This window comes from Eurytemora carolleeae, unplaced genomic scaffold (genome assembly GCF_000591075.1).
Source record: "Eurytemora carolleeae unplaced genomic scaffold, Eaff_2.0 scaffold53, whole genome shotgun sequence".
Lineage (NCBI taxonomy): Eukaryota > Metazoa > Arthropoda > Copepoda > Calanoida > Temoridae > Eurytemora > Eurytemora carolleeae.
This window is the reverse complement of record NW_019396380.1, coordinates 416675-434209: the sequence shown is the minus strand read 5'-3', so window position 1 is coordinate 434209 and position 17535 is coordinate 416675. Positions and strand designations below refer to the sequence as shown.

The window sequence follows — 17535 nt, the reverse complement described above, 5'->3', positions numbered from 1 at the left end:
GATTTATTACATAAAAGTTTTATACATGTTTCAAAAAACAAGTTCGACGAAATGACAATTTTTGCCTTTTATCAAATATTTTAATTGAAATATGATACAGTACATAAATCTTCTATAGCTAATAATTTTACAAATTATCTTTCATTGTCCAATTCAATTATCATAACTTTATCAAAATTATACAATTTTAAACATAAGGTATTGTTTAACTTCATAAGCATATTTGTGGCTTAATAACATCACCCCTCCCNCCCCCCCCCCGACCCATTTTTAATATCTTCTAACCATAACCTTTTCTCGACCAAAAATTTTAGCTTTTCGGACCATGAATACTGCAAATCTTGACAAAAAATCTAATTTTAAGAACATTCACCATCCATTGATAGCCTTAAAATGCAGGAAATTTCAAGATTTTGTCAATGTGACCATGTATTGTAAGTATTATCTATCTAAAAGCTATATTAAGTTTATATTGCACACATTGAAATATTTATACTGTACAAATTGAAATATTATTTTGAACATATTGAAATATTTATATTGTACATATTGAAATATTTATATTGTACATATTGAAATATTATTTTGTACATATTGAAATATTTATACTGTGCATATTGAAATATTTATACTGTACATATTGAAATATTTATATTGTACATATTGAAATATTTATACTGTACATATTGAAAATTTATATTGTACATATTGAAATATTTATATTGTACAAATTGAAATATTATATTGTGCATATTGAAATATTTATATTGTATATATTGAAATATTTATATTGTACATATTAAAATATTTATAGTGTACATATTGAAATATTTATATTGTACATATTGAAATATTTATATTGTAAAAATTGAAATATTATATTGTACATATTGAAATATTTATATTGTACATATTGAAATATTTATACTGTATAAAAATTGAAATATTTATATTGTATATATTGAAATCTTATATTGTACATATTGAAATATTATATTGTACATATTGAAATATTGAATCCAAAAATCTAAAAACTACAATGATAACGAGAAAACCCAGAAATAGGTTTACGACTTTAGAATCAAGTTTTAACTTTAAAAAGTCCTATCAGAATCTGAATAAGACACGACAATGGTGCACTGTAGACAAACCCATCTTACTAAATTAGAGATTTAACAAGATACTATAGTACAAGTATTTGCTTTGTAACAACATCAAATACACAAGTATTGTTATGATTTCTCACAGATAGATCTTTTTTCATGCACTACATTTTTAACAAAATGGAAAGGCCAAATTCTCAGAAATAAATTGTGAAACATTTTTTCAATGTTTTCTTATATTCTCGGGAGAGATTCTAAGATTTGACTTGTAAAATAATGATTTTGTTATTGTTATATATTGTTTAAAACCTGAGTTCACAGAAACGATGCCAATCTTTACTCAGACATACTGCCTCAATCCTTTATTCACATATGCCGGACTATATCTATATTTAGACCAACTTTCAGACATTAGATGTAAAATTAAGAAAAATTAAGAAGGCTAATGATACAAGGAAGCAGGTTGCACAGAAAATTTATGGCTGTTTCTAACCTACCACCAGCCAGGAAATAAAGCGGGGAAGAAATGTATGACCTATTTAAAGGGACCAAAATACGCATTTAAAAAAAAAACTACAAAAAACGTATGGCATTTTTAAAAATGTGCATGAATTTGAATTTGATTTTCATTTAAACTTTCTTATCATAAATTAGGTAAAGGTTATCCCAAGGTTGGAGTTCAGTGACGAATTCGATATCGTCTTTGTTATGAATTAGCATTGTAATACCAAATTATAAAAGCCATAATATTATTATGTCTGCTAGAGTTTATTTAATTAAAAGGGTAAAAGACTGCAAAAATGTGTCTATAATGTCTCCATTTGCAAAACTTTTGAGCAATTTTTGCGAAAGAAAGCGCAAATTTTCATTTTGCACAAAATTGCGCTATTCTGCTTTTGCCTTATTTTGTTTTGCCAATTTTGTTGAACAATACTTATTAAACAGTTGAAAAAAAGTGTAAACTGTATAAATAGTTATCTCTGAGATTACATTTTTTATATATAATTTCAATGCTTAAAAAGGAACTGATTTCTTGTCTAAAACTCTACTTTGCAATCTGATGCATGATGGCACACTGCAAATCGAGATATGTATGCTCTCACAGTATTTTGCGAATTGCTCCTTTTTAACTCAAGCTAGAAACAGGTCCGTAGCATTTTTTAAAATCTATTAGTCTAGGCCTACATTAAAGTATTTGTGAGTTGGCGAGGTAAAACCAAAGGTCAAGGCGCTTCGACACTTCAAAGTCAAGGCTGTTTAACACTTTTATGACTAAGTTTTAGAGAATTGTCTTAATTTGTCTTTTTGCTTTACACAAGGCTAATTAAAAGGAATATACCCAGGGTTTTGTGTTGCACCGTTATCCTTTCATTTTGATCTTAACTTTTGATAACCATTTATTGTGTTTAGACAATATGAACAATTGTTGATAGACATGTCTGCATTAATTTAATATTTATTTAAGAGAAAATTGATACATGTTTTGATGTTTTATGAACTGGATTTTTTTTTACATTACTATATCTGAATTTTTATTCTTTTTTAACGTCATGGAGTTTTTTTTGTTTGTAAATTTTTTGATCAACCTTAAGTTGTTTTGCGTAAAAAATCACGTTTTGCTCAAGACTTCCGGTTTTTTGGAAATTACCCAAAACAGAGGGACATAGGGAAAAGGGAGCTAAGGGACCCAGGGGGACAGGGAACAAAGTAGGGACAGGGGACATATGAGGGCAGGGGACACATGGTGGGAATAGGGAACATAGGACACATGGGAGGAATGGGATGCGGGGGGAACAAGAGGGGGGATCCAGTGGGGGACAAAAAGCAATCGAACGCAAATAATGTAAATAATTTTCAAGCAAAACTTGAGATTCAAAACGTTACTATTTCTAGCGCTTCATGCGGCCTATTTATAGATTTATTTTCAAAACTGATAACCAATAATTAAAGCTTTAGCAATATTTTACACCATAGGGCCATAAACAATATTTTTACTTTTATTTTAAGGAAAAAGCAATGTAAATTTGACATTTTCCTGATTACAAATTCAGGTGGTGGTGATTCCAAATTTTTGAGCTCGCATGCAGCAAAACACGTTTGGGTGGCTGTAATTACAAATTGAGGACTTCTGCACTCCCTTCTCGTTGACCTGTTCAAGGCAGCACAGGCGAATGAAATGGCACGGGACGCCAAACACACGCACAATTGAACAGACGCAACAGAACATCTTGAAAAAGTGTTCAATCAATCTTCTAAAAATAAAAAAAAAGATTGTTTGTCCCAGAGTAAAATAAATATATATCAAAATACAACAAAATCAGAAAACCCCATTCATCTAAAATACATACAATTCAATAATCACCTTCAAGAACCATGACATGGTAAATGTCTCTATGTTTCTAGCAAGGTCAAATCATTCCTTAATATTTAACTTTGAATCGATGGTTCAAATTTGAACAAGCAGTAGATAGTTCAGCGACGTGGCTCAAATTCATTAAATTTCATCCAGGTTGGTTTTACTTGGTTTGTTTCAACTCTTTTTCAATACTCCAGGAGTGAAACAAAGGATTGGGCAAACTGCAGAAACGAAACATAATGAAAATTTAATTTTATTTAAAACCTAAAACTTTAAATTGTGTGGTGTTAGAAATGAACCTTGAACCCAGTTTAAAACTAATGACCTCTGAAATTTTATTTTATCTTTTTATTTGTGGAGAATTTACAGCACAGTTTAAATCCCTCTTTGTTTACAGTTCTTCTTTACTGTATATTAATGTACTGTATTAATCTAGTTTACTTGTTTTGTTTTGAATATATAAACTTTACAAGTGTTTATTCTTTAAATAGTCTATATTGGTCCTATCCAATTGAACCCATTGGAATTTTTGACCTGGTGAATCACATTTTCATTCTGATGATTATTCTGAAAAACTTGTTGATTAAAAGTACTAAAAGCATCATTAGCAATATCAGCATTAATATTTACATCACCAAAACTCTCCATGTCATCAAATAAATTTTTCGAAACAGCAAAGTTATTTTCAAACCCCGTTTTTACTCCGTTGGATTGTTTGATATTTTGAAAAACTTGTTCATTCATAGAACTTAATGCATCATTTGCATTATAGGTATTCATATTTGCATCATCAAAATCCTTGTTGTTATCAACAAAGTTTTGAGAAACAACAACATTATTTTTAAAATCTGTTTCATCTTCCAAAAGTTCATCATTTCCTCCATTTCTATTGTCTGGTCCAGTGTCGTCATCTGCTCCAGTTTTATTATCTGCTCCAGTTTTATCATCTGCTCCAGTACTTTCGTTTGCTTCATCTTTATCGTCTACTCCAGAGTCATCATCTGATCCAGTTTTATTATTTGCTCCAGTTTCACCCTCAGCTCCAGTTTCATCTATTTCATCCTTGTCAACATATTCCAATGTTTCACTATGTACAAATTCGTCTTCACCAACGTCTGAATTTTCATCTTCTTCAATTGAATAATCATTTCCAAAAGTATTGCCCAGTACCTGAAATATTTTCAAAGTAAAATTGATTGATTAAAAAAAATTAACATCAGACATTTATTAAAAACTTTTTAATACTCTAAACAAGCTATTTTTCTGTCTGAATAAGTGCTGCCGCAGATTTCTTTTAAGTCAAATGAAACCATAAAGAAAAATGGTAAAATCTTCAGGAGTTAAGGACCGCCTAGCACAACCAAAATCTAGAGTTAAACTTTAATTTTATGATAAAAAATCTTACCAATTAGATTTTCGGAGAGGAAACAAAAATGTTGACGTTTTGAGAATAGTTTATGCTTGTGCAGGGTGTCCCAATAAACATTGGAATTTAGTGACGAATTCGATATCTTCTTTTTAAATAATTCTTTGATTTAGTATGGTGATGCCTGTAGCTGAAGCTGTAATCTGTAAGAGTTTCGTCTGCTATATTTACAATTTGTTTGTTTATGTTTTGACTGCATAAGGGAGTAATTAGTAAAACAAGAAAATTGCAGTATACAAACACAGTAAACTTGTCCGTCTTCACTGTTCATCTTGCGGATACATTATAGACACATCATTCTTTACAGCCATTTACCGTTTTCATAAAATAAACTCAAGCAGGCATAATAATACCATGGCTTTTGAAATCAGGTAATACAATGCTAATTCAAAACAAAGACGATATAGTGTTCGTCTCTGAATTCCCATATTTATTGGGACACCCTGTATTAAAGTTTTCAGTAAAATTGTTTATTTAGTAAATTATTTGTTCAAAAAAATCGTTCGTTTTGTAGATCGTTATTTAAAGTTTATTTGAATAATTTTAAATCGTTGGTTTTGTTTTTATTTGTTTTACAAAACGATCGTATTTTCATTTATCTGAACGATCAAGTTTGTCGTCTATCGTTCATTTTTACCTAAACAATACCATTGTTTACGAACAATTTTGGTCATCTACAAAATCTATATCTGTCTGTAATCCAAATCCCTATAAAGATTTACTCGTCTACCTTAATCTTACCAGTTCAGCAATGTAAGTTTGTTTAGATATACTGTGTTTATCCAAGGTTATGATGCAAGGAAAGTTAATTGCAGTTGTGTATATTCTGCGTACATAATGAAACCAGTTCTCTCTGGGCGGAATTTGTAAACAAGAAAAGATGCATCAGCGCAAAGGTGTAATGCAAGGAAAGTTAATTGCGGTCGTCTATACTCTGCGTACACATTGAAATTTGAAATTTGTAAACAAGAATAGATGCATCAGTGTTCGTTTAGTTTGCGAGGAGGTTAAAAGCATTAAATTTTGTTAATTTTGATAATTCACATAATAGTTTCCTATGACCAGAATATTTCAATGATTTTTTTCAGTGAAAGATGGATCCCATTCCCATGTCAGGCTTCGACATCCGTCTTGTTTTTACATTACCACCCAGAGACAGTACACTGCAGTAAAAAAGATGCGAACACCTCTGAGCCCGAAATTTAAAAGAGTATTGTTGAACGAAACTCCCAAGTTTCCTTTTTTGGGGTCTCATAACTTGTGTAGATTTTGATTTAAGAGGTTCTAAAAAATGGAAAATATGAAGAAACTAAATAAAATAAAATTTCATAACAAAAATATTAATATCCACAAAACTGCCTAACCCCATTTATGAAACCCTTGTTTCAAAACTGGTTTTCATAACTATACCCTGTCTTAAGTTTTGGGTTCTGAGCCCCAAACTTAAGACCGGGTATCGTTATGAAAACCAGTTTTAGAACCCGGGTTTCATGAATGGGGTTAGGCAGTTTTGTGGATATCAATATTTTTTTTATGAAATATTATTTTATTTAGTTTCTATATATTCTCCATTTTTGTCAAATCTCTTAAATCAAAATCTACAAAATGTTAAGACCCCAAAAAGGAAACTCTGGAGTTTTGTTCAACGATACTCTTTTAAATTTCGGACTCTGAAATATCTATATACCAGTTACACATTTACTTCAGCTTGAGAACCCAGTGTTTAGTGAATTCAGTAGACCCAGCAGGTTTTATCGACTAATTTAATCTCGCTGGGTACTTGTGATGGGCTATAAGTTTATGATACCTGAGGTGCATAAATTGGTTCAGTGGCTTTATGTTCACTAGGAGGTTTTCTTTGAGACAAAGCAGGAGAATCCTAGTATTAAATTGAATGTTATTTTTATGTTTACCAATTAAGGCTAAAAACTAAATAGCATTTAAAGGGAGTGTTCACGAAAAAGAAAGGTGGTATAAGCTTATGGCGAAAAATAAACGCTTTTGATCGCTACAAATCGTACTTCTCTGTTGCATCTACAAGGAGAAAATTGTTAAAAACTACCTATACTGAAGAACGTAGCTTCAATACAAATTCAGCAAGTTGCAATATACAATTTGCTTCATAAAATAATCAATTTAATCTCAAACAAATTATTCAGATACTACAGCCAAAGTCATCAATGATTTTTCGATGCATTCATATATAGTTAATATTTTATAATATTTGTAATTTGTTTTACATACAATGCACTTTTTTCCGCTAGGTATCTCTGCCACCTTTACTTGTGACTCATTCAAAGCATCGAGAGCAGAGACATCTGCCGGCCAACTATTTCGGCGTTGTATACAAAACGAATAAGAAATATTATGAAATATCAACTATATTTGAATGCGTCGAAATTGATGACCATAGGTTGTAAAATCTGATTAATGTGTTTAAATTCAATTGATTTTTAACGATCCGAGTCGTATATTGCAACTTTCTGAATTTGTACAGACGCTACATTCTTCAGTATAAGTCGTTTTTAACAATTTTCTCCCTATAGACGCAACAATAGATGAGTAGCGATCAAAAGCGCTTATTTTTCGCCGTAAGCCTGTACCCCCTTTTTATTTTTTGCGAACACTCCCTTTAAAAGAACTATAAGCTCTTATTTATAAGTAACCTTCCATGCGGCGTGCAAAGATGACAATGCCCTATTTACAACAGTACCCTTGAAAGCTTTGTCTGATCAAATATGAATTAGAAGTTTTTGTTTTTTAAAACTGTTTAGTTTTATTAGTGGTTTCTCTGCAAAGTGACTTCCGCTTTTTTTGATTACAAGAAAGGCTGAAAACTGGAAAGATATACAGAAATAAACACTTTTTAGACAGAATTTTTTATTTTTAATAAAAATATATAAGTAGAGTCTGAAGCACTTCTAAGCATATTTTCTTTATAGTTTTGCACTATTTTCATGGACAAAAAAGCTAGTTTAATACTAATCAGCTGATCACTTAATGGATGGAGGGATGGCAGTACATTGTAGTACCCTGTACCCTGAAGCAATCTGTATACTCTGTTACCATCACTTTCCATAAAAAGATTTGGGAATTACAAATTGGTGTTTTTTGCCATTCCTCCTCCAATGAACCATCCTTTGTTTAGTTTTAAACCATCAACAGAATCTCTTTTATACTGTTTTACACAAAAGTGCCGCCCAGAAAAGCTTCTTATAAGTTCTAAATATTTTTGTTCAAAATAAAAATTCTGTTTGGTTTGGCAACTTTATTTTGCAGAATCTTTCCTACTTTCTGAAAGGTTAACATCGGTATGTTTAAGGATATTTACTCGATATTAAGCAATATTTATTAATACTTATTTTGACTCAAACTGCTAACTAAATGAATATAGAAAAAATATGCCGGTTTAAGAAAGTTTTAGATAGATATTTTCAATCATCCAGAACAAAAAGTTTTGTCAATAATTAAACTTTAAAAGTTTTATAGAAGTTTTCAAAAAATATGCAAAAAAATCATTTCTGACACCCCTATGCTTAGTACGCCAATATAATTCACCAAAACCATACTGCAGTCCTTCAATTATCATACAGGGAAATGTTCACCTATCTAAACATCCCAGGGAAAGATTTTACAGGTTCTTTGGTATTAAAAAATGTCTAAAAGTAATTTAAAAACAATCTTGTTTTTAGAGACATCAAATTGAGCACAACCATTATTTTAAAGTTTTGATCCGTGCATAACATGAAATCGATCAAATTTTTAAGCTTAAGAAACTTAGACTTTTTAGAGAATATTTTATATTTTATTTTAACAGCGACTTGTTGCACCTTATAAAGTGACGTTATAAAATGTTTGAAATGGGTGAGCCGTGAAAAATTGAATCATCTATACTAATATCCTTATTCCCTATTAAAACTGGAAGGGAAAAACTAACGGCGTTTTGTTATACTTTCCCAAAGACATTTTCCCAATTGACAATTTCCCAAGCATGGCAAACTCCCAAATGTGCAATTTCACAAGTGGCAACTTCCCAAATGTACATTTTTAAGGTTAGGTTTGGGCCTTCTGAGGCGCAGCAAGTTGCAAGCCTGCAATGGAGAGGGCTAGGTTTGGCTAGAACAGACTTTGGAAGCGAGATTCAGCTTGCGGAAATGCACATTCGGAAAGTCGCCACTCGGGAAAATACATTTCGGGAAAGTGACTAACATAAAAATAACTGAGGATCTCTCCNTTTACTATTCAAAATAGCCCAACCATGATATGATTAAAACTTCCTGCGTGATTAGTTAAATTCCAGATTAAATGCCGCGTAGATAAAAGACGACCTCGGTTTCTGTCAGGCAAGTTTTTAACGAACAAAACATCTTTAAAACTACGTGTAACTACGCTGTGTTAAGTTCACATTGTAAATTAGCATTTAGTCCTATTTTATGACAATATTTGAACACTATTTTAAAGATAAATAAGGTAACTTTCAATCAGGATTAAATGCCGCGCATATGTAAGACGACCTTGGTTTCTATCAGGTAAAATTTTGACGAGCCAAGAGAGATGATACAAAGAAATGGGATGAGAACCTTCATTACAATCATCTAAATATCTAAATCTAAACATATATTAATGAATTAAGAAATATTTCTTAAAAAATTGTTATTTTATACAGTGGTCAGCGATTTTACCAACGAAGACGACTTTTATTAATAATGCTTTGATTCCTGAAGAGCATTTTTCAAATTATAAGTTTACAAGTAAACAAGAAGTCTTTAATTGACAACTTCTCTTTTTTACATATTTATGTGTTTCTACTATTTAAAAGATTGGTAGGGATAAAAATTGAAATATAAAGTCGTCTTTATTGTATTGATATATATACGACGACAACTGCATTTGTATTATTTTAATTTTTGGAAATCATAATGAAGTTTTTTAAAAAAATTTATTTGAAAAAATCTTAAAATTATTATTTTTATATCAGTTAACATTTTACCTCGTCAAAGAAAATGTTCAGCAACAGTAAAAAGTTTTCAATCCAAAATCTGGGTTTCAACTGGACATTTCAAGGATTTTTTGTTTACATATTTTATTCATGCAGATGATTAAAATATTATAAATAAGTTTAATGTGAAATAAATTGATATTTGATTCTCTTTTTAATTGATCTTCCCTAATTTCCTGAAAGGGATTGAAGATGTAATTTCAATTTTTACAATACACTACAATTAGGGCTGGACATGTTCATTTTTTTCTCCGTTTTGCTAATTGTTAGTTTCAACCGTTAAAAAAAATTCAGGTAGCCATTAGTTTTAAAGGTAAGAACGGAACAGTTGTTTCCTTAATGGTATTTTCTGTTTTTATCTTTAAGTTACCATTAGTTTACGATCTAAATTTTACCGTTAACGGAAGATATTCCGCTGTTTACGTTTTTTTTTTTAATTAAAATATTAAAATTTACATTAATGGTATAGTATGCAATTAAAGCAGAAAAAATAACGAAATTTTTTTCAACCTATTTGTTTCATATTTGTTTTCAAAAACAGCTAATCCGTTTTGTTAACGATTAAAAATTGACGGTTTTTGCCACTCTTCCGTTAATTTTTGAAAACCTGCGTTTCGTTAACGGAACTCTGCCCAGCCCTCATTACAAGACTATTTTTCATTTACCACAATAAACTTTAAGTTTTATTCTTAACTAGGCTAAAATGGCGCGTCAAGAAGAAGTGGCCACGGTTGTTTTTTTAAATTTATAGTTCGTTTTAACAAAAACCCCATTAATTTGTTTTAGAAATTTTCTTTCATTTTCCATCTATTTTGTTTGTTTTCTAAATGAGCCGTTGTTCAAATAAATCATTCGTTTTGTGAAAAAAACCCATGTTTTTTAAGCTTGTCCGAAAATAATTGTTCATTCAGTGAAAAGCAATAGTTTCTCAAAAGTTCGGTCAAAAAATTCATTCCTTCATTAGATAAAGAAAATATTTTTTGAAGATTTTTGAGATCTAAAGCAAAAAATGTCTAAATGTTGAAAAATTTATTTCAGCAAATATTTAAAATTTAAACTTAAAGAATTAGGAGGTATGCATGTGCGCTAAGTATAATTTACTAAATAAAGGCACTTTAAACAAAAAGCAAAATGGTAATATTGGGATAATTACCTTCTCAAAAAGGCCTAGAGTAAATCCTGGCTTCATTTGAAGTCATCTTAAAAATGAAATATGGAGATTTGACATTCCTAGAAGTCTGATTTTATTTGATATGTTACAGTGGATATGGTAATGATTAATAATTTCACGACATGATTAGTGTAAAAATAATATATACTACGACGGCAGATTGTTAAAAAAGGGCTGTCGTAATCAATTAATGGTCGTTGTTAATTGGTCGTTTTAGATCGCTAAAGAAGATTTGTTGTTAACGATCGTTGAGTAGTGTTGACTGTTGATGAACGTCAAAACTAAAAAAAACCTACCTTCGTTAACTAAATGACGAACTAAAACTAAACAAACTACTTTTTCTTATTTTTAAATTTTTTTTAAAGATTTAGACCTAGCCATGAGATCTCATTTCTAGTAATCAAACAACCACAGGCATTTGTGCCGGTGAGCGGTAATTGTAGAACAAATTTAGTTCTCTCTAAAACTGACAAAAAAGGATTTTACCAAAAATATTTTTCCTTGCAAAAATAGAATATATTTACCCGAAAAAAATCTTACATCGGAAATCACGATAATTCAGTCAAGGAAATTCATAAAAATTGAGCTAGCCATTGCCGGGAACCAAATTGGCTAAATTGGGCAATGCCGGGTACTCCATCTATGTGATAAGGTTCTTTGTTCATATGTATGTAATATCTATATAAATTTTTACATAATGCTTTTTAAGAATTTTGTTGTATCATTCATAACTACAACTAGAGATGGGCGCGTTTGACTGTTTTTATATTGTTCATTTATCGTTCTTGAATGACCCATTTCGCTCGGTTTCCTTTAATCGTACACAAAAATATTAATTTTGTTTGTTCTCACAATTATCGTTTATTCCCCATATATTTCATTCTCATCTCACTGCACAATCGTTCGGTATCGTCATTCAGTAAAATAGTCCGTTCAGGAAAATTGTTCGTTCAATAAAATCGTTCGTCTGTAAAAAAAAGTTAATTTGTGTTCATTTCCATCTATTTTTTCAAACGATTTTTCAGAACAAATTTTTAAATTCAATTTCATTGAACAAACGATTTTACTGAACAAAAATTTAATTTAACGTTCATTCAGTTAGAAAATGAACAAAACAGATAAAAAATTGACGTTGATTTTGAAAACGAATGAATTAAAATTTTTCTGAAAAACTGAAAAAACGAATGAAATGGGGTTTTAATGAATGATAAACGAACAGATGAAAAAAAGCTAAATTCACCTATCTCGATCTATATAGTTTGCCAAACGGCTCAAAAAAATTGGCTGGAATTTCTTTAGAGAATTCCATGGGTACCCTAGGGGTGACAACTTACCAAAACCCGTATTTTACACGAGTGATATTTCATTGTGAATTGTCGAAGATTTTATCACAGGACTCTAGGACCGAGTTTTCAGACGGAGAAGAATTGAGTTTATTTCACGAGATATACACAAGATTTACACCAGAAAATATTTTTAAAGCCCGGGATAAAAAGATAGTTCTTAGTACATAAATATTTTATAAAAAAAAACTATGTAAGTATATAAACATCACAAAACGTTTAGAAGCTAAACAATTAAGTTTTTATCTTTAACATTTAACATCTTGATTATTGAACATGTAAACTTTCAATGGTCAATATTCACTTATTTATATTTTAAGTTTACATAATGTTCAACTATATTTATGTAGTTCATAAATACTTGCAGGCCCCTTTCTACTTATATCTAAAATATGGATATTCCAAAAAGGGGTTGTTGAGAAAAACAACATAAAAATCAATGTGAAACTTTTCTATACTTTGCTGTTGTTTGTTTTAATCTGAAAATTTACGAGAATTAAAATCTAGATATTCTGGCAAGGTATTACTCATGTTTAACACGTTAGAAATATGGGAGATCTTGCACCGGTATCTTTGCTACGAACACAACATGTGAAAAAACGGGAATTTTTCTAGAATATTTTACTCATTTTTACCCGTGCTTTACACAGGATGAATCTTCAAGATTGTGAAAAGTAGCTATACCACGAGTATAACACAAGGTGGGGTTGTAAATTAATCACGTGAATTATCAACCAGTTATCCACCATGGCTAATCTCGTCAAAAACCTGTTTTTAACTGGTTGGGTAATTGCTTCAAAAAATGAAATGTTTGAAATTCCATGGACAACGCCGGGCACTTCATCTAAAATCGTAATTTTAAGAACAAGTGAGGATAAACAGCTAAAGTAACAAATGTAAGCTTCAGCCAGTGCCTAAATAAATAAGCTTTTAAATTATTAAAAGTTGATATAATTTATGTCATTTGTAAGAGAAAATTTAGTTAATTGGAATTAAACAGATTCAAGGTTAATGATAGTTAAAATAAAATGAAATTAGTCTAATCTGAACTAATTATTATCTGAATAAAATATAATTACTTGAGTTTGAAGCACCCCTGACCCTGCTATAAGTTCTAATGATGATGTTAAAAATAATTGACAATAAAGCTCTGTAGGATTCAAACGCTTCAGTTGTAATAAAAAGGTGGAAATATATATATATTGTATTCTGTGTACACAAATATTTTTTTAATTAAAGGGACAGTACACGAAAATTGAAGTGACCCTCCATTTTTAGAGGGCTATATTTGGATATGCTTGTTAATACTATTATTGATGGTTAAACTATATTGAGCTACTTCTGTCTTAAACTTGAATCAGCATATAATAGAAGTGTAGTTCATCTAGGTCTTTGCAGTTTAACTACAGTGAGAAAAAGAACCCTAAGATCATGAATAAAGAAACGACTTTTAGACTCAAGGAACTCAAGTTAGACTTTAAATAGTCCATAAACATGAGATTGTTAAGTGCAAACTGACCCATTTAACATAATAACTGAATGAATAAAACCATAGATAAATAACAATACAGAGAGAAAACTAGATGTCGTCTTTTAAGATTTAGGGGTTTTTCGTTCACAATAATCCAATTAATATCTAACTTCTGTGGGTTTCCGCGTCTCAGGATTAGAAGGAGCGAAAAATCACTAAATCTTGAAAAGACAACATCTGATGTTCTATCTGTATTGTTATTAATCTATGGGTAAACCTATTTACTTTATTGCGCATAATTATTGCTATAATATTGTCTTCCTATTCCACAGTTTTTTGGTTTTCACTGTATGTCTTCGTCAATCTGAATTCAGGGCACATTAACAAGCTATACAATCTGAGGCCAAATTTAAAGAATTTGAGCCGCGGCTTAAACATGGTTGGTTCGACTTTAAATTGTATCAGTTTTTTTGAGATTTGAGCCGGTGCTCAATTGGAACCGGTTTTTGGCGGGTCAGCGACGCGGTTTAAATTCTTTAAATTCGGCTTTTGAGCAAAATTCGTAATTTAACGATAGAATACTATGTTAAATATTTCACTTTTTTCTGGTTCTCACTGTATAGCCTGGTAATTTATCACACAGCTTTGGATAACATTTCAAAATGATATGTTTATTTGAAAGTAACTTACATAAAGAAATTAGACATTTTTAAAATTGGGTAAAATCTCTTGTTTAAATTTCAGACAGAATGAAACTGATGGTTGCTTTAGCTGTTCTATATTCTCTGGAGGGGTCCACTGCTAAAACCTATTTAATAGAAACTCTTGTGAGAATTATTACCTTATAATTAATTATTAGTAAAAATTTCAAAAGTTTCTCAAGCAGACTTTTTTGTCATGTAGAGTGTTTTGAAGGTGATTTTTTAAAGGAGTTTTGTTATTATTTCACTTTCTAAACTTAAAAATTGAATAATAAAAAGCTATTCCTGGCAAGCCACATTTTTACATTCTTATGACATAAATAGCCGCCTACAAGGGTATGTATTTCAATGTGACAACTGGGGTATGGGGTAATGATAATCGAAACTTTTACACTGTGATTATGATTTCAATTTAAAAACTGTGCTTCTATCAAAAGTTTAAAAAATTTAAATCATCATTATTTTATTATTCTGTACACTGCTAAACAAATTTGGATTGTTTATATTTAATTGAATAGTGTAATCACACATTTATTTACATGTTGTCTATAAATACACTATAGTTTCAGTAGAAGTAAATATTTCCATTTACTGTTATAGCGCCAATATAAGGATTTATTTCTAATTGGATAATGAGTTAGATAGAAAGATAGATATTACCGTCATGCAATTTCTATTGGTTCAGTAAAGACACCAAACACATAGTTGAACTCTGATTGGATCAGGCGCTAATGGACTCGGCAAACTAGAGTATTTTTCAACAAAATTGTCAGACTTACTTAACTTGTAAAGTAGTTTTTAATTTATAGAAATTTCAAAGATTTAAAGCAACAGAAATTTCAATGCTTTACATTTGTACGTATCTCTGTATTGTCCTTAATAAATTTTAATCTTTATTAGGATAATGAGGGAAGTATGGAATGGGAAGCACAAGCAGGAGAAGCAAAATGGGAGGAAAAAGGAGCTGAATGGGAAGATAAAGGAGCTGAATGGGAGGATAAAGGAGCTGAATGGGAAGATAAAGGATCTGAATGGGAGGATAAACCACAGTGGGAAGACAAACCAAACTGGGATGAAGGAAAGGAAGAAGCTGAAGTAGGAATTCCAGTTCCAGAAACTGCTGCTTCTGGTTATGATGCACCTGTTCCTGGTGCTCCTGAAGATGCTCCTGGTTATGAAGTTCTTGCTCATGAAGCAGCTCCCGTTGATGTTCCCACTGAAGACTCTTCTGATGCATATACACCTGCTGAAGTTGTTACCACTCCAGGTGCAGCCGCCCCAGCAACTCCAGAAGCTCCAGTAGCTCCAGCAGCTCCAGTAGCTCCAGAAGCTTCAGCAGCTCCAGACACTCCTGCTGCAGGTGCTCCAGCAGCTCCAGCTGCTCCAGCTGCACCATCTGCTCTGGCTAAAGATGATCCAGCTTATAAAGCTAAAAAATGAAATTATCAACTTTCACCATCAGTTTAAATCAATATTTAAATCAAATAAAGTTCTATGATTTTTATTAAGACTGAAGTGTACTTTCTACCAAACTTCCAGGGAGGGGGGATGATTGTCAAAGATTTTGGGAAAAGTAAAACTTGAACATGAACAGGCAAAGTGATAAAATCAGTGATAAAAAAGTTTCCATTGCTACCAAACTGGCAAAAAAAAATGTTTATGCATAGGGGGAAAATCATTTTTGAGCAAAGTATACACCCCTTATTCTTCAAGGGTTCAGAAAAGGTCCTTCATTTGCAGCTACATCAGAAACAATGTACTAGACCAAAATATATTCATTGCAAGCATTAAAGAACCCTCCCTTGCACACATCCTAGAAATCCAAGGAAGTACATTGACATGATTGTTGTACAGTGGATTTTGAATACAAATAAAAAGGAAGTTAAGAACTTTTTCAATAAATATTTCATCAATAGTACATGTATGTTTTATTTCAAAAAGAATTGTTTTATTGTTACGACTTTAATACCAGTTTCAATATGCCCTTCATTTATAATCTCAATATTTGTTCCTCTTGACCATTTTTGCAGTCTATGTACAAATATTCGGACATTGCCGCTCTGTCATCTGTGTACATATTTAAAATATAAACTTGTGTTTGATAAAACCTGAGTTTTGAAAGTCTTTCCTAATCTAAAAACACAAATTCAAATTTAAAATGAATAAAAGGATTAGTTTTAATTGTAAAATTATGAATTTACAGCTGTTTTAAACTCTAGAATGGAGGTTTTAGCCCCTGCTAATAAAAAACTTTAAATGCTTATTTGACACCCCTGACATACTATTTGTATTTATAACCCAAATAAAATTTTTATTTAAAGTACTTAAGTACACTCAAGGAAATGAAAAATATGCAGACCAATGAAACAACAAATGTTTTCAATAAGTGAGAGCAGAAAAGGAAAAACGGTATTATAGATATTTATAGTAACCCTTTTGCACTGGGAGGCTTTGCACTAGAAAGCCGAGAGCCTCTTGAAATCTTCAACGACATGACTAAGATTTTAATAGGTTCAAGAAAAGTCCAATATTGGTGTTCCGACAGTGTATTTAAAAAGCCAAAATGGCTTTCCCATATTTCTGGACAATAACATGCTTATTTCTACCTTGGTGCATTTAGGTTAAATTAACAATTTATATTATAAAACAAAAATTATTATTCAGGTTTTAAACAGAAATTCTTTTTAAAAATATTCTAAAATGATTTGTTTATTCAAAGATTACATCAGAATTAATCATTTTAATGCTTCGGTGCTTATAAATATATCTAAAAATCCCTTTAACTATTAAGAATTTAAAAAAATCTTGAAAAATGTAGTTCGCTTTTAATCCTACTTCAGATTATTTTACTTTGCGCTCCATTTTTATTAACAATTAGCTTAAAACTGTTGTTCTTCAAGTTGCCATTTTTTTCTTATTTTTAACTAACAAAAAGTTCGCGAATTTTTCTATTTAAATTGATGCA

At 30.8% G+C, this 17535-nt stretch overlaps 2 protein-coding genes across 4 annotated transcripts; one reads left to right on the top strand and one right to left on the bottom strand.

The window, feature by feature from the left end:
- Positions 1-3890: 3890 nt before the first annotated feature.
- On the bottom strand, positions 3891-9966 carry LOC111702079 (GATA zinc finger domain-containing protein 14). 3 transcript variants are annotated; one of them, XM_023473641.1, is made up of 4 exons: positions 9876-9966; positions 9400-9494; positions 6693-6764; positions 3891-4629 (listed from the first exon to the last, which is right to left on the bottom strand). In XM_023473641.1, exons 2-4 carry the CDS (start codon positions 9478-9480, stop codon positions 3952-3954), a joined length of 831 nt encoding a protein of 276 aa, XP_023329409.1. In that variant the 5' UTR covers positions 9481-9494; positions 9876-9966; the 3' UTR covers positions 3891-3951. The 3 variants fall into 3 exon arrangements, with proteins under 3 accessions (XP_023329409.1, XP_023329411.1, XP_023329410.1); XM_023473643.1 differs by having other exon boundaries at positions 9400-9488; XM_023473642.1 differs by having other exon boundaries at positions 9400-9480.
- Positions 9967-14590: 4624 nt separating this feature from the next.
- On the top strand, positions 14591-16488 carry LOC111702078 (oleosin-B6). Its single transcript, XM_023473640.1, has 2 exons — positions 14591-14696; positions 15471-16488. Exons 1-2 carry the CDS (start codon positions 14619-14621, stop codon positions 16008-16010), a joined length of 618 nt encoding a protein of 205 aa, XP_023329408.1. The 5' UTR covers positions 14591-14618; the 3' UTR covers positions 16011-16488.
- Positions 16489-17535: the final 1047 nt, after the last annotated feature.

Bases quoted from the DNA above. Each gene is read 5' to 3' on its own strand.
- LOC111702078 (XM_023473640.1), top strand. From the start codon at position 14,619: ATGAAACTGATGGTTGCTTTAGCTGTTCTATATTCTCTGGAGGGGTCC. The intron at 14,697-15,470 runs GTGAGAATTATT...AATCTTTATTAG, and splicing joins CCTATTTAATAGAAACTCTT to GATAATGAGGGAAGTATGGA.
- LOC111702079 (XM_023473641.1), bottom strand. From the start codon at position 9,480: ATGATTGTAATGAAGGTTCTCATCCCATTTCTTTGTATCATCTCTCTT. The intron at 6,765-9,399 runs GTCGTCTTACAT...ATTTAATACTAG, and splicing joins TTTACCTGATAGAAACCAAG to GATTCTCCTGCTTTGTCTCA. The intron at 4,630-6,692 runs GTATCATAAACT...AAAATATTTCAG, and splicing joins AACCAATTTATGCACCTCAG to GTACTGGGCAATACTTTTGG.